Raw genomic sequence first — 23,283 nt, forward strand, 5'->3', positions numbered from 1 at the left:
TGAGAGACATTATGTCCCCTATGTCTGAGAGGGATGGAAGAATAGAAAAAACAGGAGTATCTCTTTGTTGGACTAAAGATTTCTCTCAGGAGCACATCAGTAACATTATCAAACCTTCCCAAACATCGCATAACAATTCTAAAGAATCACTGAATAAAAACATGACAGAGCTCAGAGCTTTTAATGCATTCCAGAGAAGGGGTTCAAGTGCTCAGAATTCACCCAGACAAAAAGACTTGGTAGAGACAAAGTTGTATGTTAGGCTAACCAATGTTACATTTAACTAAAGACTGAGAATGTTGTTTTCAACTACACAAGCTCACCTTCCTTTTGCATATGAAGAATTCATTATAGAAACCACTTAGTAGTTACACTGTCAAGTAGACTTGACAATGACCTTAATAGATTTTTAAAGATGTTTTTAGGTAGCCGGTATCTGAGGATACAAGTATGTCTACCAATTAATCATGCTTGGTCCTCTATTTAAATATTATTTCTGACTTAACTATGCACGTTAAAAAATAAATCCACCAGTGGAACACCTTCAAGTGTTGACACGAGAGAGAAAGAAGCGTCACCAAAGAAAAAATTCCCTAGAGAAATAAACAAAGTAGAAGATTAAATTTTTGTTTTCAGCATGAGGTACTTGAGTGTTGTGTAGTAGGTCCTGTCTTTGCAAAGAAGAGACAGAAAGAGTGGCAACAAAATTTTCAGTTATTTTGTCTTGTCAAAACCAGTGAGGACTGAGGGGACGAAGCACAGAAAAAGGTAATGCAATCACAGACAGAATTCTGTGTTAGAAAATGAAGAACAGACAAACCAGAGTTTACATGCTGCAAAGTCCTAAGTCAAATAAAGAAAGAGAGGAATGGTGGCACAGGACATACTACATTATCTAGAAACTTTTAGTGAGATGTCATGGCTACATCTATAGTGTTAAATAGAAGGGACCTAGAAGTGTTGCTTTGAACCAAGACCAGAAAGTTCACATTTGTACAGCTAAGCACTCTATCTCTGTAAAGCAGGACAGCTACACCCATATTGTTTGTAATGAATGATCTGGACCCACACTGAGTCCCAAACCATATCTTAAAATTGCCTGTGAGACCTTAGTGGCCCAGGGTCAGTGCCACATCAGGGGTCATGTCAGCATTAGTGGAATAGGCATCTGCACCCTGATATGTGGACCTATGCACTCATCCCATTTCATTTTCCATTTTAAATGTAACTGACCATTCTCCTTTTCAAAGCAAACTGCTCTTTATTCCAGCTTGCTTAGCGGACACCAAAGTACCATAGTTCTTTGTGTACAAACTGAATCTGAGAAAGCCTGTGCCAATTAACAATGCTTTTCTTCAGAAATAATAATGTTGTCTGTAAGAAAGTAGTAGGAGGAAGAGAGTCTGGAGGATTCAGAATAAGAGAAAGCTGGCTCTAGGGCAAAAGAAATGTTTAGGAACAGGCTGGTTTGCTGCCTGACACACAACCTGGTCTGCAGAAAGTGAAGGGGAGTGGACAGGAGTTAAAGATACTCCTTCTTTATATCTGAGAGTAGTTGCACTCACTGGGTGAGAATAATCAGAATTTGCATCTGAAAACTAAACAGTTAATAGGAATTCCTTAGAAAGCAGTACTATTTTTAGTAGGTATACAGATGGGTATGCTTGTAGATTATATTTTCATAACAAATTCTGAACAAAGAATTTCTGCCTTGACTAATGATTTAAAGCTTTCTACAAATTAAGTAAATTTAATTATCACCTACTCACTGGTATTTTGGTGCATCATCTCTCTTTAAAAGAACTTTCTATTCTATTTCTATTTATTAGAAAATTCTAAGACCTTTCAGGTCCTCTAAACAGACATTTCCAACAGACAGTTTCTGAGGCTGTGATTATTTCACTTTTCCTCTGAGAGTGGATCAACAAGAAAGCATATGTCAAGCCTTAGCTTTAATTTTTTAATTGTGTAACAACCAAAGCAATTACAAGATAAGCATATTACTTCATTTTTCTATGACTTTAATTCTTTACATATGAAGACAAATAAGGAAATTCAATAGCAGTGCACGGTGCTATAACTTCTTGCATGAATTGAAGGGCTGTGCCAAACTGCAGAGTTATAGCAGAGTTACATCTGCTTCACGTATGCTTGCTGTTGAGCAGCCATTTCAAATACCAATGATAACCTCAGCAGCCATTTAGGAGAGAAGTCTGTCATTTCTTTCCTTCTGAAGCTGAGAGGGTTGGAACTGATGGTGTCAAATACAAACAAAAATGCTAACTCAGATGCAAGCAGAGCTAAATGCTAATTTTCAGTCTGGGAATTAGAAAGCCCAACTGACAACATGCTGTGGGGTCTTCCATGCTTAACAGCTCCAGATTTCGGCTACTGGTTTGCTGCCCTTCGAAAGCATTCATTTTGCCAGCCTTCCCACCTCAGAAATGGCCTTGACAGATATCATGATCTGAACAGGGTAAGGCTGGCTCTGTGTAAATGTGACAGGTCTCCTGAGGACATCTGTGGATTTAAGCAAAGAAAGTGTTACTTCACTGACTACATGTCAGTGCTTCTGTGCCTGCAGGCAGCCGAAGACATGGGGTTGCTAGAGGCCTTTTTGGAAGAGAAATTAAGGAGTTATGTGGCCAATGTAGACATGGTGGCATTTCAGAAGGCTACATGTGTTAAATCCCAATGAACTGAGCAAATTCCAGATATGTTTGTTTTGTAGAACCTATTTTTTACATCTTTATATATACTTGATTATGCTGCACAATCAAATGAAAACTTACAGTCATCTGCAAAAATACAAGACTGTTAGAATTTCCAGACAAAAGTAGGTAACACCATTCAGCTCATAGTCCAGTCCTTTAGTGGCCAGGAGACAACGTACAAGGAAAAGGTTTAAAAAATGAATCAACATTCATTGATTCTCCCTACCAACCTTGCCAGCTTTTAGGTTTCTTGTTAGTAATACTTATTCTTCTGCATCTTCACTCTCCCACCTGCTTCTGGTTAAATAGATGATCAAACACATAAATAGCTTCCCTGAAGGTGGGGTAGAGTTATAACAAGCATAATGCTGGTACAATGGTAGCTGATAAATTTACATATAGTTAAATGTAGTTCTAAATTTGACCTTAAATTCCTCTGAAAGCGTGATCAAATCTGCATCATGTAAGTGCTTTTAAAATACTTTTATCTTCTCTTTTATGATGTTATTTGTACTTTTGATGTTTAACACTGCATTACAGAAATTGATATTTTGATCTTTCATTTTCACAGCACTTAAAATACGGCATGCTCTCCATCTCTTATTTTATTTATGTTTCGACTTTGAATGCTTTGCTGCTTTTAGTGGGAAAACATTTAAACTGGGAACTTGTGTATTGACTTGTATAGCTGATTGTAAAACTATAGGGACTTGGTGAAGAAAGCAAATATCCAGACTCAACAGTACTAGTCTGTGTGGGAGTAAAGAGTCTTTACTAACACAAGAGAGGTAGACTACACTATTATTCACTATTCTTGATTAAACAGTGGATAGATGTTTACAAAATATGGCACAGCTCTCCTCTACTGATTTAGTTCTCAAATAACCACAGGGGAATTGCTAATTGCACAGCATTTATACCATTACCTCTACAGTGTAATTGATCAATATCCTAATTAGTGAATGAGAAGCATTCTTTGACCCTTGGTGAAGTTATAGTTAAGGCATCTTTCATCCATAAATTTCTTTTTCCATTCTTCTGGCTTGATGTAGTACAAAGTGTTGCAATTTAAGAACAAGCCAAACTTTTTTCTGAAATGTACTAACAAGACTGGTGCATATTAGATGAAAGAGGTACTTTTCCCCACTGATAAAAGCTGATAACGCTTCATCTGGGAGAGGCAGTAAAGAACAGAATCCAATTTTGCATTTCAAGGAATATGGAGTGAGTCTGGAAGAGACTGACATGAATATTCAAGAAATACAATTTGTGGGAAAAAGATGCAGGAGTAGGATTTCAGTCCAAACTGTGAAGAGTTAAGTTGTTCTGAATGTAAAGCAACAGAAACATGAATGTTGAATTGCTTCCTCAGGCTGCTAGAGAAGGCAGAGAAACTGAATTTATTTTGTATAAAGATTTTGCTAGATATTAGCAAAAATATTCCTACCTATTTGGGTAGGAATATTTCATCCTGAAAATACTCATCCTGAAGCTGAGAAATGTTATTCATTAGTGGTTAATGTGAATTAGACCAAAGTATGTCTGTGCAGCACTCAATCCTACTTCAGTATTCAGAGAGTGAAGTTAGGTCAGTTGAGACACCTTCTAGCCCTGCAGTTATTTGATTTAAATAATAAAACCTTGTCTTTACATACCTTCGATGAGAAGCGTAATTTCCAGTTATATGCCCAGAGCCATCACACCCAGGAGTGGGACACCTAGAATAACAATGGAAGAGACACCCAGCAGTTACTGACAGGAAAGATATAACTGCCAATTTAAAAATATTAATTGGCTCATCCTTGTTTCCTCAGGTGCCAGCCTTTGGGACCCCTACCCACTGTTAAACCTGAGCTTAATTCTACACCAGGCACAAACATAGTTTTTCATTCATAAAATGTTTTTGTTCCCTACTCCTCAGTTGCCCACTCCAATGCTTCCTGGATATCTCAAGTACTGGCAGATTAGTGGAGATTTCCCAGCAATCCAACCTCCCTGCACCACCAGGAATGAGTTGGGTTGACAGCAAATGGACTATCCCCATGGTGTATACTTAGGTAGTGGCTAACATTGCAGTGAGTAATTTTCTTTTCCACTGGAGCTATTGCTCTAATCCCACTGCACAGTATCATGAGGTCGCACCCTGAAGAGACCCCTTCACCTCTCCATGAAGCAAAGGAAATGCCTAAGACAGGGAAGGAATGCTGGCAGAGATAGTATCTTGCAGAGATAGTAACCCACCCAAACAGTGCCAAACATCAAGCTACAGCACCAGACAGAAATGGTACAGCCCTCAGTGGAATTTCTAATAGTTGAACGACATTAGAGCCATCAAAGAAAATGGATGGATTTTTCTACATTGCAAAGATGATTGTGATCATCACAGAAAAAGCTACATTATAATGCTAAGTAAAATCATTAGCTGGTATTTGAACTGCTATACTAAATCACAAAAAAGACAAAGAATTAATTTATATGCATTTTACTGAAGAGACAAATGATACATGAATTCCAAAAAATCACTTTTCTTGAGCCTGAGTTTTGAATTTTAGCATGCTATTTAAAGCTTCATTTGGAGAAAGCATTCAAATTCAAAAAAGCTTGCTCACAAATTCAGATGTTGCATTCTAAAACATCAGATTTCCATAACATTGAATTTTTCCACTATTTGAATCAGGAGTTCATGCAGACTTTGGCTTTCACCCTTCAGTTATTGTGTGCTTTCCTCAAAGTTGGTCCATACTGGTAAGCTTTTGTTTCTCAAAGTTTCTACAGATACTTGAACATTTTTTAAAATCAATAATTAGGGAACCCAGAGGTCAGTGCTATGGAGTTGTCGTGTTCCGTTAAGCTGAATTTCAGCTGCTTTAAGCTAGTAAGCATTACCTACTTCTGAGGAGCTCAGCAGGGCCAAACTTCAAACATGATTATTGTTACCTTGAAAGACATAAATTAAACTGGAATGTATTCAATGAAGTTCCTATATAATCTTCATCAGGACCAGTTCAGTTATGCTATAGAAAATATCAAAATATGGTAGCAGTTCTCAGATGTGAGCTGGTAAAATTTACGGGGTTCCCTACAACACTGAAGTTTCTCTTCTCCATCCCAAACAGGCTGTGTACTTTGGACAAGAAATCTAAAAATGTTTGGTGATAATTCTCCTTCTCTCTTGCTTTGTCTTTGCACAGGACCAAATATGGTCCTGTGGTCTTGCATGAAGGGTGTATTAACATGGCTCTTAAAGACCAACACACAGGTTGACATCATACATCAATCTTTCTGCTTATAGAAAGATAAAGTCCATAATTTCTGCATAGATCCTTCTGATACAAATTAGGTAAAAACTACAATCCTTGATAAAGAAGTCATAATTCAGTCTGTATGCCTCTTACCCTTTATTCTTTGTTGTGGCTGCACATGGCTAGAATAAATTTTTGTTATTTCTTTAAAAATAAGCGGTAAGGGCATCTAATAGGAAGGGTCTTTACAATTTAAATACTCTGTATCTATATATATATCTTCTCATTATTTATTTTTAGACAAATATTTTGAGATCTACAGAGAGTCAACTCTTACTTCATGTGTTTTGGTTTTTTTCATGTTAGATAGCTTCAGTGGTCTCCAATGCCTATTTCCATCAAGACTAGCTGCATCACTGAAGCCTGACTAAAGCCTCTAAGATGCTGAATCATAAGATATAAGGGTAAGAATTAATTAAAGGAATTGACTACATTTTGGCTCTACATGTTCATGGCATTTAAATCAAAAAAGGAGAACACAGAGCCATGGGACTCTGCAGTCTGGGGTACTACAAGGATTTCTTCTGTATGAGCCCATGATTTGAAGCCACCGTCTTCCTCTCCAGACTTTCTTTTCTTTTGAGGATAAACAATTAGCAAAAGTGAACAATATTTTTTTCTCATCTTTTCCAAGATTATTATTACAGGCAACATGATTAATAGTGTCTTTACAGAAAGGATTTATAAGAAGCACGAGTATATCCCATCCATCAGTCTTAGAATAAGACCACTTGCCAGAGGCCCTGCAAGCCTCCCTGACAGTCAGTTGCCTAAGATAAGAATGCCTAGTCATGATGACTGGACAAAGTAGCCCCTCTTCCACCTCAGACCCTCATTATCTCTCTGTAAGACCGTAAGTCATATTTACCTCGACCCTTACTATTGGACTGTTTCCCAAAACCCACATACCCTATATAAACCCCTGCCTCTGCCCAGTTTGGCAGAAGAGCTGTCACTGGAACCCTTCGCCGGAGCTGCCAATAAAGACACTGCTGTGAAACCTCATACAGCCTTCTCCTCTCTCATCCCTGCGTCTGCGAGGCACTTAGCCAGCAAAGAGCTGAAATCACCAAAGGACTCAATTAACCAAAGAGCTGATCTCACTTAAGATCTGAGCTGCTTGCTCAGGTTGCCTGCAGCTGGGAGCCTGCCTGGGACACCTGGACAGGTTGTGCTTAGTGGGACATCGCTATCTGGGACACCTATGGCAGCCAGGGTCGGACAGACCTCAAGAGCCCAGACCGTAATATCACTGCACCTCAACCATTTGGACAGTCTCACACAATTTAAGAACTAGCTTATTTCTGTCATTAAAAAAAAAAAAAAAAAAAAAAAAAAAAAAGAACAGAAGCTAAAGAAGAAATCATCCTGCTCTAAATTGAACTGTGTATTTTCAGAAAAGGCTTTTCTCAGTTCATATCAGTTTAAAAATGTACTTTTGATTAAACCAGATGAGATCTTTATGTTGGCAAGGATTTCAGAACAACCTTTCAAATTTTGATTTTGACAATGTAATATTTGTTTTCAAATCTCATAAATTTATATTTAACTCAATGTAACAGATGAAATGAGAGTTTAGTGCAGTTGGTAAGAACATTTTAAAACTCTGGAACATTTATACTTCTGCTGTTTCCATTCTATGGGAAATGCTCTTAACAGCGTGACACATAGGATGCAGACAAGCAGCAGTCTGTTACCACTATGAACCTATTACAATGTTTACTTGCTATCCTAAACAGATTAGGTAAGGAGACAATCCCAAGTTCTTGTGCTATTGGAACTGGGAGTTTGTATTTTCCAATCTGAGCATATGCAGGACTTGCATATACCTTACTTTGCTATCATTTACTACCTACACATATATTACTTAATCATATGTATAAACAACAATGCCAGAAAAATGTATGCACTGCTTGTAAGAGGCAGCTGATGTGAAACTCTTCGAAAATGACTATCAGAGTATGTGACAAAAGAGAGCTGCAGTTTTCCTTGCTTACTTAAAGTAAATCTGATTTGGCAGGATCAGAAACTTATTTGTAGAATTTACATAATAGCTTATTGTAGTGCAGGAGATACTTTAGTACTGTAATGACGGAGGTGATAAAAGGAACTGACTCAGTGAAGAGTGAAGCTCAGGACATAGAATACTAACACTTGACTACAAATTCAGGGTATCCAGTGAAAGAAAGGGCTTGTCAGGAAAGGGGAATGCAGTTAGCGGTGCCTTGATGTCTCATTCATTCACAGATCATCCCATAGAAGCATTTTTGGGAAAATAAGCAGAAGCAGGAAGTAGGGCAGGCAGCAGAACAGCAACAGCTGTAGCAGCTGGATTCAGTGTCGGGCTTAGATTCAATAGCAGGAGAAAAAAAGGGTGAGAGGTAAATTGGGAAGAATACACTTAAGCCCTGCTACTGATTCTTCACTGTGGAAAGACTGAAGGTGTGCAGCAATTAAAACAAACTTCTGGCAACCTGAAGAACTCAGGGAAGTTCCTAGGACTGGGGAGGAAATGGATGCAATGCCCAAAAGAGCTCTGGGAGGGTTTTTTCCAAATGCCAGTGGTTAAAAGTCTTGTTGAAACCTCAGCTCACAAGACCCCCCAGCTCTCACCAGCATAGGGCACTACAAATAAGACCCATAATCAAACCTATAGTTGTAGGGTTTTATCTAGTTCTACGGGAGCAAGATAAGCTTACGTGTAGTGTACATACTTAGATTTACAGCTTTACTAGCATGAGAGTAAATAGGATTTTACACAAAGTGCAAAGACAAAACTGCAATAGTTTTCTCCTCATTACTGTGTATGACTTTGGTTGACTTACTTTTTCAAATTATTTTAAAACATAAATTAGATCCAAAGCATAGAGATAAAACAAAGACATAAAAATCTACTTCAACATTTTATTTTTGTGCTGAGGGTATCTGCTCCCATGGAAAAGAATTAAACCATCCATTTCTCTCATGCTGGCCAATTGCACAAGAGTTCCTACAAAATAACTTTCATGACCCATCATTAGTAAACTGATGGATCGGCACAACAGACTGATGTTACCTTGTTACCTTTACTGTTTAGTTTACAACACTTAATACCTACTGTGTTGCACATCCAATCTTCCCTTGTGAACACAAGTGCCAATAATACAGTCTATCAGAGAGAATATCCTATAAATCAATATTTAACTATTTAAAGCAGATGTAGCTAGTAAAAGAAAAATCACATTGAATTGAACAGGGGACTAAATCAGGAAAATGTGCAAAAATTCAGAATGGCCCTCCATAATGTTTCACACTGCAAAAGAACTGGGATTAATAGAAAATTATATCTTTCCCATAGTTTTATTTTGACCATGCTGTCAATCTCTAGAGTAGAGCTGTGATTTTCTATTGAAGATTCAGAAAGGCTAGAAAAATATAATTGTTTCCTGTGGGATTTTTTTTCATAGCAGAATGTAGAATTTTTTATTGTCTGGTGGTTTCCATCTATTTGAGATTCAGTTTTGTTTCACTGAATCACCAGGAATGGAATTCATAGGTTGGGAGGCTGGAAGACAGACACAATAATACTCGCACTTCTCTTTTTTGCTTGAAGATCTGAGAGTATTTTAAAAATGTTACTGGATAAAATCTCACAATGCTGCTATAGAAAAGGGAAGGACTTGGCAGAGGAAAATTGGACAATAAAGAGTCTAAATTACTTTACACAGAAGTGGATAATATGCTAGAAGTATAGATTCTTATTCACAGCTCTGTTTGCAGCTAAAAAACTGTATGTTTTCTGAAACTACATATAGATTCATAAGAAATTACTGTGGTGTTTTTGTTGTTGTTTTTTTTTTTTTTTTTTTTTTTTTTTTTTTTGTTTTTTTTTTTTTTTTTTTTTTTTTTTTTTTTTTGTTTTTTTTTTTTTTTTCTAGTGAGGTAGTCCCAAAACAAAAGGTTATGAAAATAAAATTGTAAAGAAATTGTGTTTGCAGTTCCCTGAATTGAATATGTGAGAGAAGAGGAAAAAAAGGAGTGGGCAAGAAAGGGAAGGCATGAAAAGAAGCTCTGTCAAATTAAAAACTGGATTTTCTGTGGAGTATAGTAGGTTTATTGAGGGTCTAATTCTTTATGAATTTGAGGGCTTGTCAAAACCTACAGGTTTGCAGCTCTTGACAAACAAGTCCTCTTTTTCAACTAGCTAAGAGGCCAAAAGAGAGAACAAACTTTTCTCCAGTTCCTTCCTATGCCAGTCACCACTAACCTGCAGGGAGTATTCCAGGATGAGAAACAAGCTCATCAGAAGAGCTGTGTGGTCCTCAGTACAGACTTTTGGCCACAGGTGTGCCAGTAAGAGTCAGTGTTGTGGCTATTGTTATAAAAACACCTCTTTAGCTGGAACTGGACAGATAGCAGCAACTCATTATGTCTTTACTCTTCTGAGTAGTCAGAGGAATGCCTCCAGCCATTACTGTTCTAGCCAGCTCTGTGAAAGCAATCTGGATATGTAAATTGTAAAAATCTTATTTTCAGTCCCAGGTATTTTGGTAGATTGTCAAGTTCTAATTAAGTATGTGAAGTGGGAATGCTGCTGATTCTTTTCCTCATGTCGACACAGAAAAGTTGTTATCTGTTCTAATTCCAGTAGGAACACAGATATTTTCCATTTTAATCCTTTCACTTTCTTTTTTTATCATAGCATTTAATTTTTGAATTCAGGTGATCACACTTTCTTTTGATGTCTAGACCAAAACCTTCTACCTACACTATCTATGAAATCTATGAATTTGCAATGATAAACAATTTTGTTAGGATGGAATTATTTTCCCTTAATTTTCCTCAGAGAAGTGCTATATCTACATACTTCTCTCTATTTCAGTCCTTCCCTTTTCTTTCCTGGTGGTTTTCACCCTGTTCTGAATCTGCTATCCTCTTCCTGCAGTGAAGCAAGAATCTCCGTTTGCTTTTGCTCCATAGTTTGCTTTCCATCCATATTCCTCTCCAGCACTTCTGTGCTGCATTCTACTCCCTGATTTTCCAAATAATTTTCTTCTTGTCTCTTCTTGCCTCTTTAACATTTTCTCTCTCTCCCTTTTGCTTCTTTTTTTCTGTTCCCTTTGGCTGATGTCTTCAATCTCTGTTCCTCCCTCACCCTTCTTCCTTTCATGATCTCTAATAACCTTAAAGTTGATGTTTCTTTCTTGTTTTCTCCTTCCTCTTTGTTGTTTTTTTCCCATTATCTTTTCTTTCATCACCCTTGTTGTCCTCCTGCTCTTTTCTCCTAGCTGATTTTATCACTCTTGCTGTCTGCATTGCTTGTGGTCCTCTGACATTGCTGAAATGACTGGGTACACATTCTGCCCTTGTGTTAGAGGAGAAAGTGCTGTGTGTGAAACCTTAATACAGAATTTATCGGCTGTCAAGACTCAATGAGTCATTTTAAGTATCTTGCCCTCTTTTATTTTTACTGAAGTCCTTGTGAGTTTTATCACTGGCTTCAAAAGGAGCAGAACCAGGCTAACACTGGGCACTTCTGGAAATTGCATTCAGAGCTTATTTGAGCTCACTTGAATTGGTTCAAGAGGAAACATAAACTCTATGGGACAGTCATGCAGATAACAAACATTTTAGGAGATTTTACTTCTTTGGTTTCATGTTCAAGGCTAAACTTATGTTCCAATCCTCACAAATGTACCTACAATGACTGTGCAAAGTCAGACCTCTATAAATATCAAAGTTTCATAAAGATGCATTGTAATCCAAAAAAAAAAAAAAAAGAAGTTAAATTTAGATTCATATGTTAATTATTTCCTTCTATTTTCCTTTTCTATCTAGCTAGAAGGAGTATTTAAGCACAGAAATTTAGTTTTAGCAAAAGTGCTAAATATCACTTTTCACATGTAAAATACTGCTAGCATTTCTCATTTAGCAGAATGCTACTGATATAACAGGTCTCACTGGAGGTAACAGGGAAATTTAAATGCTAAATTTAAATTTAGACAGCAGATATAAAAGAAGAGGATTTCAGGAAATGAGAAGAGCCAGCAAAACCAAAAAATTGTGTGGAAGGGCAAATGGGTGGATTAAAAAAAAAAAAAAAATTCATCTTGTCAGGGTTTTTCCTAGTGTTGGATCCAATGCAGTTCCAGCAGGAGTGGGCAGGAGAGAAGGGAGATCCTGATAAGGATCCCTCCTGGTGGGGCAGTATCGAGCCCTCTCAGAAGACACTGGGAGAAGTACAGATTGGAGACTGGAAAGAAGTGTAGAATGCAAAGATTTATTGTTGCCACTTTCACCATACAGTGTTTCTATCCATGAAGGAACAATGCCAGGCCTATGGAGCTAGTCCAGGCATGAGACTAAAATAGTTTTGGCTCAGAGGCTTCATGGAGTAACTTCAGTCTCTTATCTCTGCAGAGAGATTGCTCTGTCTCTTTGTCTTTGCCTCTAGAAATCCCCAGCAATTGAATGGTTCTAAACTGGGGCATGCTGACTGCGTACTCCTTTCCTCAGGTACAATTTAGTTAATTCCTTGCTTTTCTGCATATACTATTTTTTCTGTCCTTAGCTGCTGCTATTATCTGTATTGCATTCCTGCATTTTTTGAACCATGTGGGGGTGAGAAAGAACATGATATGTTTTTTAATTACACTGAAATCCATTTTCTTATAAGCAGCCTAAAATGCATCATGCTGGCACATAAAATATTGCTATGCACTCCAATGCACAGATACACACAATGAGTTTAAATTAATTATATTGCTTTAGAAAAAGTATTTCTGTGCCTTCCATTACCACCTCTGCATGCTGCCTCTTTTGCTACCAGTCAGGACTTCCCAGCTTCCCAGCAGCAAGTGCCATGACGTGCTGCCCACTGTTCCCGCATCAGCACATAGCCCCTTAACATGCCAAAGGCAGGGTATGTGCCTAATGTGAAATAGCTTCTGTGCACTACCCAGGGGGTGCTCAGTGCTCAGAAGCTGCCAGGGGGAAGCTGTGAATCAGTTCTCCCCCTGGGCACCTTGCCCACGCTTTCTCTCCTGCCAGCATCGCCTGCCTTGGAGGCAGCACCGGGCAGCTGCAGATCCCCTCCCTGCAGCAGAGAGCACTTCCTGGCACCAGGGATGAATCAGTTCCAACATATGCAAATTCAAATGTTCATTTCCAAACAGCTCAGCCTTTGGAAAAAAGCTTCATTTGTATGTGAAGGAATAAAATAAAATTAAGGAGGCACAGAGAAAAATGCAGAAGATAGCCTTAAGAGAACATGCCCTACAACCAGGAACAAAGCCATGCAGATTCTCTTGTCTCCTAATAGCATTGCTGCAAGCCTGTGCTCAAAAAAAAAACCAAAAAACCACGAATCAAAAACCCACAAGGGCTTTTCTCACTAAATTTATGTGAACACATTTGTCTCTGAAGAAGAATGTCCTATTCCTGGTTGGTCTATTAATATGGGAACCACTAAGCCTCTCAAGAATATCTGCCATTCAGTCACTTTACAGAAAGATAGGTCCAGGTTTGCAGAATAGCCAGTGACATGATTTCTATAGCTCCCTGCATGTGACAATGGGTCCAAGTGAAGCACTTGAAGACAGTAACACAGGTATAACATTTGGTATTCTTCACCTTAAAAGGTGTCTTCAAAAGCTCGTATGACCAGCCTTAACTTCTCTGTTTATGATGAAACTCAGAGTTTTAGCTCAAAATTAAATTAAAATTAGGCTGAATGTTGAGTACTTTGAAAATTCACTCTTTAAACTAGGTAATTTTTGCCCGATAAGAAATGTCAGTAACCTGCTGGTTACCTTCAACACCTTAAAATTATCAATAGAGTAATTCTTTAATTTTCATCTCTATGCTGCTGACTCTCCCATGCTCTGCTCTTTTGTGCTTTGTATATCTTGTCCTCAGTGAAGCAACTAACAAAGGGTCTAATGGGCACTGCAGTATGACCTTGAAGCTGTCACTTCCTGTGAGTTTCCTGGAGGTTTGGAATGACTTCAAAATCTATGAATCTGGAATACTCAAAAAGGTCAACATCACAGCAAGGGATGCTGAGACAATCTATCAGATTAGGACTGCTGCAAGCAGAGGAAAAAAAGATTACCAGATTTCATGTAGTCTGTGGCCTTAACAATCCCCTGAAACTGTTGGTAGGAGATTGGGCATAAGCCAACGTTAGCCATTCTTTAGCTATTCTATTTATCTGGTTCTTGCTCAACATGTGCATGCACAAACAACAGAGAGAAGGATTCTACAAGATCACAAGAAAGGAGAGAGTTGGATCAAAAGAATGGGAGAAAAAAAGGCTGAGTGGGAAGGATGGAAAGAAAAAGAGTATGGAGAAAGTCCAGTTTATATGTCCTTCTTCAAAATGGTGTATCTAAGTATGAAAGACCAAGCTAACAAAATACTTCTAGACCTATATAATAAAGAAAGAAGCAAGAGTCCTGCCTCTAATGTGAGTTCTCTCAGCCTAGCATTATGGCAAAGCCACAAATCAATAGGACTGTAAACATCTGTGATTTCTCTGGGAAATATATCCTGGGCAGCACGAGGGCCAAGATGTTTGCAAAAAAACCCCAAGTCCATTAAAATAATCCAAGTGACAAAAAATGTAATAGGCTGGGATTTTTTTTCACTATTAACAGCTTTTTTCTTACACTCCTGTTTCAAAAGAGCAACTAAAAAGATGATTTTCAGTGCACATTCGGAAAGGTAAGATGAAAATAATAGTTTGGTGGAAAATGTTTAGGTGACTAATTGCATCTTAAGGTTGAGAGTTGTTTTGCTCCACATGCAGCCACTGCATTGTGCTCATTAGTACTTGAGAAGTGCTATTGTAGCATGAAGTTCCTTACACTGGATGGACTTTTATATGTTTTCTGCATATCTGTGTTTCTCTCTGGAAAACATCTATCATCCAGAGACAGGATGATAACACTTGGATAAAGGGAACAAACTCAAGAGTTTCACTTTCTCAGACAGATAAAGCAGAGATAATACTTTCTATTTTGGACTGAAGCATCTGAAGCAAGTGAGAAAAATACTCCAGTTTTCATTTCATGAAAACAAGCAGCTTTTCCCCTCTAGGCCTAAAAACATTTGTCAGAAGCCTAAGTGAAGAAATATGAAAATACTGAGTGTGAATTATATCAGACTGTGAGAGGCAGTCTAGTCTAGTAAGAAGGCTAATGAACAGTGCAGCTAAGGGAAATCCAGTTTTGTTACTGATTTTCTGTGTGACTTTATACTGATTCTTGAAACCCTCTCAGACTTGCTCTAATTTTTCATGTGGCTGACTTAAGACTCATGCTCCACATTGAGTGCTAACTTACCTCAGACATGCAGTAAGCATATTTAATTCATACTGAAGGGAAAAATCCCTAGTGAGAGTCTAGTTATGAACCTGTCTGCGAGGAGGACAGTTGGGCATTACCACAGTTATGCCATCCCTACAAGTATTCCATCCTACTGCCTTGAGCTAGACTCCACTGGTAGACTGGGCAGACAAACCAGATGTAATGAACTAACACCTAGGAAGGTACAGCACTCTCAGAACCACAAACACTAAGGTGCAGGCTTGCACTACTACAAGACACTGCCAGATGGTTTTGGGCCTGAAGGACTTACTATCCAAGACTGAGGAAGTTAGCTTGCCCATTCTTATGAAAAGTGTAAGGGAATTTCGCTGCTGTCTAAGAATACCTAACTGGTTGGTGTGGTGAAAACATAACAGAAGCTTTCTCAGAGCTGCACAGCTGAAGGACAGCCAATAAATGGATAAAATTCAGCACGGGAAAGCCAATTTATTATAAATGAAAAAAAAGCAACCAAGCATCAGTCTGGTCAAACACTGGAATAGTTGTGGGAACTGTAATCTTGGCAAAACTCACAACTTGACTGGACAAGATTCTGAGCAACCTATTCCAACTGGACTTGTTCTAAGCAGAAGCTTAGACTAGCTAACATTTGGATACCTCTGGCTACATGATTTTATAATTCTGTAATGCATCTTAAAAGCTGTATCAGAGAGAATACTGTTTGGCCTCCTATTGGCAGTACAGATGCAGCCCTTAGTTAGAGACTCTATTCCAGAAATATCCCACACTATCATTTTTCCTTGATTCCAGTCCCTTCTGCATAGTTCAAATTTCAACCATCAGCAAATTTATCATATAGTTTTATATATTCAAAATATTTGTGCATTTCTTTGTATATGTTCTTCTCAGCAACTGAAAGTGATGATTTTGAAGTCCAGCTCACAGAGTTAATGAATGCTCAGAAATTGTCAGTGAGGTAGATGAAGTGGATCACAACAAACATCCTGATCAGTGAGAGAGACTGTGTACCCAAGATAATACTCTCAGCTTCTATTCTGGGCATCCATCTGCCTCTGCTTCGGAGTTTCCTGTTCCCCCTGAAAGGATGCTCCAGCTGTCTGGGTAGCAGTAAAAGAAACAACGGAGCTTTTAGTTCAGTATTCAGTAACCTGAAATTGGTGTCATTTCACCCTAACCTGTGAGAGTGGATGAGGCAGTTTGCACATTATGAGAAGAAAGGAGATATCCTTTCAGTGAGGGCAGGAAACTCTGATAAGACTTTAGTTAGAACTGTTTCAAGCTAAACTCTTCATTTTTCTGTTGGAATCTGAGACTGTATTTAACAGTACTGAAGTAATAATTCCAGCTCCATATGAATGTTCCAAGGTATCATTAAATAGAACACTTCAGAATAAACTGTGCTTTTCACTGTCATGGGATATGCTCCCATGTATTTTCTTACTTTGGCCCTCCTTACTTCTCAAAGTTAACAAAGGCAGAGAGTCCACGCTTCTGCACAATTCCCACTTCTGCAACTCCCATAGGACAAGGCAGTGCAAGTTTGGTTTATACGGTAAACATCTCACTAAAGAGCCATATCAGGTTTGCAGTCTGAGAGCTGCAGGAGTAGTTTCCCAAGCAGCTGCACAGCACAGAGAGGTTGGAAGTTCCAGCCAGGGACAAAGGGCAGTGCAGGACAATGGCCCCGTGTGTCTGCATGCAGCGCTCGGGCTCTGTTGTACCTCAGGGCTCACAGTTCCCATGCACTGCAGAGGTAGAGAAGCAGCTCTCAGTGAGATGTTAACTTTGCCTTACATGACTTTTACAAGAAGGGTTCCCTATGATTTTTTTCAAAGCAATAAACTTCTTTTCCAAAACCACTTCCTGTTTTAGGTTCTTATAGTCAAATAATCCTGAGCATGTATTTACTGCTCCTTACTCTGATTTCTAATTGACTTGGTTAGTGTTGATACAGACCTTGTCTGAACTTTGATTAATACTTTTTCTAGGCTGGTGAGGAAGAACCATAACTTTCTATTATCAGAGTGAGTCTTTACATCTTCTAGTCAAACTCTGCCAAAATATTTTTTAAGAAATCACTATCCTTGCAACTATTCCTGCTAAATAAAAGCCCCATGCCAAGGACTTGGAAGAATATTACATGGGGCAGAAGCCTAGCTGCAACACAAATTCTCTGTTTTGATTAGCTCTGAGGTTGGGATCCTCAGCTACATGTGACACGGAAGAACAACATCTTCATTAACCTTCTTGCATGAAGTAGAGATAGGTATAATTCCACTCAGCACCCATTCAGACACAGAAAAACCACTAATTTCAAGATGAATACAGGACTACAGGAAGGCTGGCTGTGGAATAAGTTGCCCAGCAAACTACATCTTCCAGAAATGTCTCCCATAGATTGCCATTTCCCAGTACTTATGGTTGTCAACTGTATCCCTTGCACAGAATGTAATCCATCGGCAATATCTTTAAAAACAGCCAATTCCCTCTTTTCATGGTGAGAGAAGTTTTAAGAAAAATCACCCCTTGGATAAGTATCTTATTCATTACATTTACTTTACCTTTGAATGGAAGTATCTTCATTGACATGAACAGATAAAAAGAAGTTTTTCTTAGCCTTTAAGACAATCCCACTTCCTTTTGAATTTTAAGATGGAATAAAAATATTTTTGACAATGTTCTTGATTATGTAAGACCATATATGAAGATATAAACACATCTGGTCTGTGGTACATTAACATTCACAAGAATTTTGCAAAAATTTGAGATATTTGGTCCTGATGTGTTTACGTATTACAATTTGTGAATCAGCAGCATTTACTCTGGCTTCAGTAGAGTTAACATAAAAATTTGTAAAAATGAAATTAAAATCACTTAAATTATTCTTAAACATAGTATTCTGGATAATAGTTTTGCATACAAAACTTGCAAAAAATTTTGCATTGCGTATCAGTAATTTTTAATTTACAGAGGTTTATTGTATCAAATAGAATTCCAACAAAAATTAAGAACTTCCTCTCCAATACTTGATTAATTAAACTTTAAAAATACTCTTTTCTTTATAAACAAATAGTGATAGGACTCTGTCTATGACAGCATCAACCTGAAACTGATTTTGTCAAGTGGAAGAAGTGCAAAAACTCTATGTGGAATTTGGCCTTGTAATAGTGTTTTCACTCCATGAGAAACATGCTAACTGGGGAAAGCTTTTCAAAGTCACAGAACAGAATCTTGGATCTGAAGCCTGCTAAAGACAATTGGAGGTGTTCTATTGACACAGTTGCCTAGGGATGTTGTGGATGCCCCATCCCTGGAGGCATGTAACGCCAGGTTGGATGGTGTTGAGTAACCTCTAGTGGAAGGTGCCCCTGCCCATGGCAGAGGGGTTGGAACTGGATGATTTTTAAAGTCCGTTCCAACCCAAACCTTTCTGTGTTTCTATGATTCTGCTACTTAAAAATATTTCAGATTAGGTCTCAGTAAAAAATTAGAACCATTAAAGGACTTCTTCTGTGACTGGGAATGCTTAGGAATAAACCTTAATAGGTTTAAAAAGTAAAGAAAAAAAATCTTAATAATTTCATTCTTTAAGATTCTTCACACTCAAGCCACAAAAGTTGTATTTGGTGTTATTCAAAAGCAAGGCCATTGCCCCTCCTTCATGATACCTATACTTATAGAATATACTTACGCTTTCCTGACAGATGGTGCTTGATTAGTGCATCAGAGGAAAACAAACCACCACCTACAATGGTTCCTGGAGAAGCCTTGAGGAGAAACCCATGATCTATCATTTTTAAAAATTATTCAGTTATTTTCATATAAATTTTTATGATTCCCCTGAAGTTTTTTCCTCTTATTTTTTTATAACTCTTATTCATGGGGAACAAAACCATTTTTCTCTGCAGTGTCCAGCATATCTCTGCAGTGTCTAGCATAGCCAACATTTACAGCTTTTAAATTAAAACTTATTTGTGAAATGCGCAGCAGTTACTGAATTCACTCCCCATTAAATAATAACTCTGTGATTTAAAAGAAAAAAATACAAATATTTTTAAGAAATAATTAAGATTTTTTTATTCCTTACCAATTGTCTGACATCACATCTGATTCATTACTGAAACAGGGATTCCAATCACAGAGTCAAAAATTAATGCTTTTTACCTATTAAACTCTGAATTCAGCATTCAATAGATTGCATTTAAAGCAGGGTCATTTTGTTTCTTTTAGCTATCATCATTTTCTACAAGGAAACAAAAAACCCCTAAGCTCATAGTTTTACTGGTAAAAGCAGTAAGTTGTGATTTTGTAATTCTTCTTTAGAATACTTTTGATGTGCACCATGTATTCAAGAAAAGTGCCAGACTGGCCTAGAAAAAATCGTTTTCTACCTGTAAAAAAGAAAATAAAGTCTATGACTTGGTTTTCTTATAAACTGCATCTGTATGTTTTGATATTTTTCCTATTTAATACAGAAGAAAAATACTTAGGTATGTAATCTCTTCTGAATAAATTATAGTTCTTTTAACTGATCATATGCTTTCATAATGACGTTCCCATTAATTTGCAGTCTGAAAATTTGGAAACTAGGTTCTGTTCATCTCAGTGTACTGTTAACTCTGAAGCCTGAAGAAGGCATTTTAAATATCACTCTGACTGACTACTTTACAGCTCATTATTTGAATGAAACGATGTCAATCTTATAACTCTGGAAACTAAATCTTAAATATAATTTATTCAGATTCATTTTTGAAGGATCTGTCTTTTTTCATTTGTTTTCCACAGTCCAAAAATAATACCTAATGATAGTAATGTACTTATACTTTAGTCCTCTGCCTCCTTATTACAGAAAACATGTATTGCTGAAGCTGAGTACAGTGCAAATACAGTCAAGCATACAAAAATAATCAATGATGGCCAATGGTAAAGTACTCCTCAAAATTTAAGGTTGTTTCATACAACTGAGGCCATGCTGAAAGAGCACAGTGTTGTTATCTGTGGAAGGAGAGAAATCAACAGACTTTGAAGCAGTGGAAATTCTGTGTGTGTTAGGGTAGAAGAGCAGTTTTTACATGCAGATGAGCAAAAATAAATTCCACTCACTGGGAATACAAAAATATTGTCAAAGAAGATTATGATGAGGTGTTTATGAGGGATATGGGATATTTTAGAGATATAAAACATTGATATAGATACTACAGTGCTGCAAAAAATGTGTGCCACATAAAGTCCCAATAGCACTGAGATAAAAGTAAAGGGATGAATTTAACTGAATGGCAAAATCAGATGTTACTGTGCAGATACAGATAATCAAGTTAGCAACTGGCCATTTTAAGAAACCAAATAATGCAAGGAATTCTGTAACTTCAAAAAATTTAAGGCAATATTAAAAAAAATAAGGCAATCAAACATGAATGCTAACCCAAGAGAGTAGCTGAGGGCATCTGCCCAGATCATCACTGTTGTATCTTAGCGAAACTCTTCCAAAGGCAGCAGAGCTATGCTAATTTACACCAACTGAGGATCTGGACAATCATGTTTAGAACTCCCAAGTGACAAAATTACTTTTATTTTGGGGTATATATTAAAGGGTTTTGGCAAACACTGACCAAACACTGCATTTTTAACTCCCCTTTTAGCAGCTGTATAGTTTATGCAACTTCCCATGGAGATTGCCTCAGCACTTGGGATATACCACAGCATCATGTTGCAGATCTTTGCAGATCTGGATGGAATGAGCAATTGGTTATGATCTGTTGACTTGAAGAAAAAATGATCAACACCACAATGGGAGTCTGCACAATTACCAAATTGTGCCAAAGAAAAGACCCTTAAATTGATTACAAGCAAATGCCAGGCTGAATGAGATTAATTATGTTAGACAAGTTCAATGACAAAGAAGTATGACCAAACCCAAAGAAGACAGAGGCAACTGTACAAATGGAAAAACTCCAAGACAAGAAGGCCTTAGAGAGATTCATTGGGCATATTAACACAGCTAAACAAATTCATTTATAATTAATCACAATTAAGTGCTCCTCTCTGAATGGTTGCTTAGAAACTGCACAGTATGGCACTAAAATGACTGACAAGAGAAAAGTTTCAAAAATTCAAATAAACCATCAAACAAACATTCACACTGAAATATTTGGTGATTAGTGAAGAGCTAGGAACTAAGGAACGTATCTTCAAAACTGCCTAAGTTGTTATTGCAGACACCAAATTCCAATTTCAAAGTCAGGCATATAGAAGTTGCAGGGATGTAGATGCCCACAACTTACATTCCTTCTAAAAACGAAGACTCTTTAAGTCATACAGGTAGCTTTGAAAAAATTACTCTAATTCAGTGACTATTCATCTGAATTGAGACTATTTTGGTAATAACTGACTGGCAAATGGTTTTAAATACTGATTCAAATCCAAACAGTAAAAAAATACAAGCTACTGTTATCTTTTGTTTTGAATAATTAAGTACATAAAGAAACAGGCCATGAACTGTTTGGCTGTTGTAGATACCACTATGCAAAGGAAGCCACTCATTTCAGAGCATTTCATAGTATTGACAACTTACTAAGGCCCTGATTCTGCAAGGTGTTTCATGCAAACAATTTCGTGCCTGCATGGAACATTTCACAGCATCAGAGATACTGATATGCAGATGGCTTTTAAGGAGCTTTTTAGTACATGCTTTTATGACTACCTCTGAGTAATGAAAACAATGATGAAGGGTCTTATGTAAACAAAACTCAAGTGTTTTCCATTTCAGAGACAAAAGTTGACAAACTTAAGTGGGAAAAATGGAATGACTCAACCTTACCAGAGTCTGAATGAGTTATTCTTACAGAGAAAAAGCCCAGCCACTTCCATATGTAAAACTTATTGCGACTACAGAGATGAGGTTGCTGCAGATGATGGGTTTCTATACAAAAGGACATTATCATAACACCACACAACATGAGGTTGGAAATGCTAGGTATAACCTACAGTGCCCATTTGAGTATTGAGAAGTGCAGGAACAGAGCCCAAGGTGTTCTGTTCTGGCCAGGCATGCATGCTGCCATCAAAGATAAGGTATCCAAGTGGAAATCTGCAATAAATACAGGAAACAAAAATGCAAAAAAAACCCACTGAAACCACATAAGATTCCTAATTTCACTTGGCCCAAGGATTGTTGAGCAAAATGGGAAAGATTATTCCTTATAGGTGAACTAATAATTGGGGATCTATGTTCCTTGGTTTTGTTTTTAATAATTTAAATTAGACTAGCACACTGAGTTGCAATTTAAGAACACATAAAAAACTACAGTTTGTTCATTTTTTTTACCACAACATTGCAGATAAATTAATAAAACACTATAATTTACAAATGGCTCACTCAAGCACTTTTTAGCATTTCTCCAAATACATCACATCCGGTCCTTGTAATCACATTTCCTATACAAAAGTTAGCTAAAGCATCAAGGAATTTCAAAAAGTGTCTGCAGATTCAAAAGATACATATTTAGCATCAAAGAAGTATTTCAGCTTAACACGAGATTACTTACTAGGCTCAACAACCTTAGTATTCAAGAAAAACTGTAATGACAACTTCTATTAAGTTTCCATGTAGAAAAAAAAGACATAAACAACAGGAGTAAAAAGGTGGTAATAGGAATGGAAATGATTATTTCTCTTGCAACAAAGAGTAATTTTCTAAGATAAAACTGAGTGAAAACTATATAATGGGTCTCAGTCTTGCTGCATTCTTAGAGGAGGACAGATGTAATCTCAACGGGAGAAAGGAAGGGGAAGGTGGGAAATGGAAGGCAAGGCAAGGGATAATACTTCTTTGCAGATGAAACAACAAATGCACATCCAGGAACATCAGAAACACCTCAAGTGGAAAACACAGGATGTAGGTGGAGAATTCACTCCAGCAGATTACCAGAATTCTGCAGG

The 23,283-nt window shown here is 37.5% G+C and overlaps 1 protein-coding gene across 1 annotated transcript in view; it reads right to left on the reverse strand.

Annotated features, from left to right (window-relative positions):
- MYT1L (myelin transcription factor 1 like) overlaps nt 1–23,283 on the reverse strand; it is a 220,988-nt gene that overhangs the window by 29,502 nt on the left and 168,203 nt on the right. Inside the window, exon 15 of the mRNA XM_053938244.1 lies at nt 4,370–4,432. Coding sequence (XP_053794219.1) covers nt 4,370–4,432 — 63 coding nt within the window. The remainder of the gene's footprint in view (nt 1–4,369; nt 4,433–23,283) is intronic.

This window comes from Vidua chalybeata, chromosome 3 (assembly GCF_026979565.1).
Source record: "Vidua chalybeata isolate OUT-0048 chromosome 3, bVidCha1 merged haplotype, whole genome shotgun sequence".
Lineage (NCBI taxonomy): Eukaryota > Metazoa > Chordata > Aves > Passeriformes > Viduidae > Vidua > Vidua chalybeata.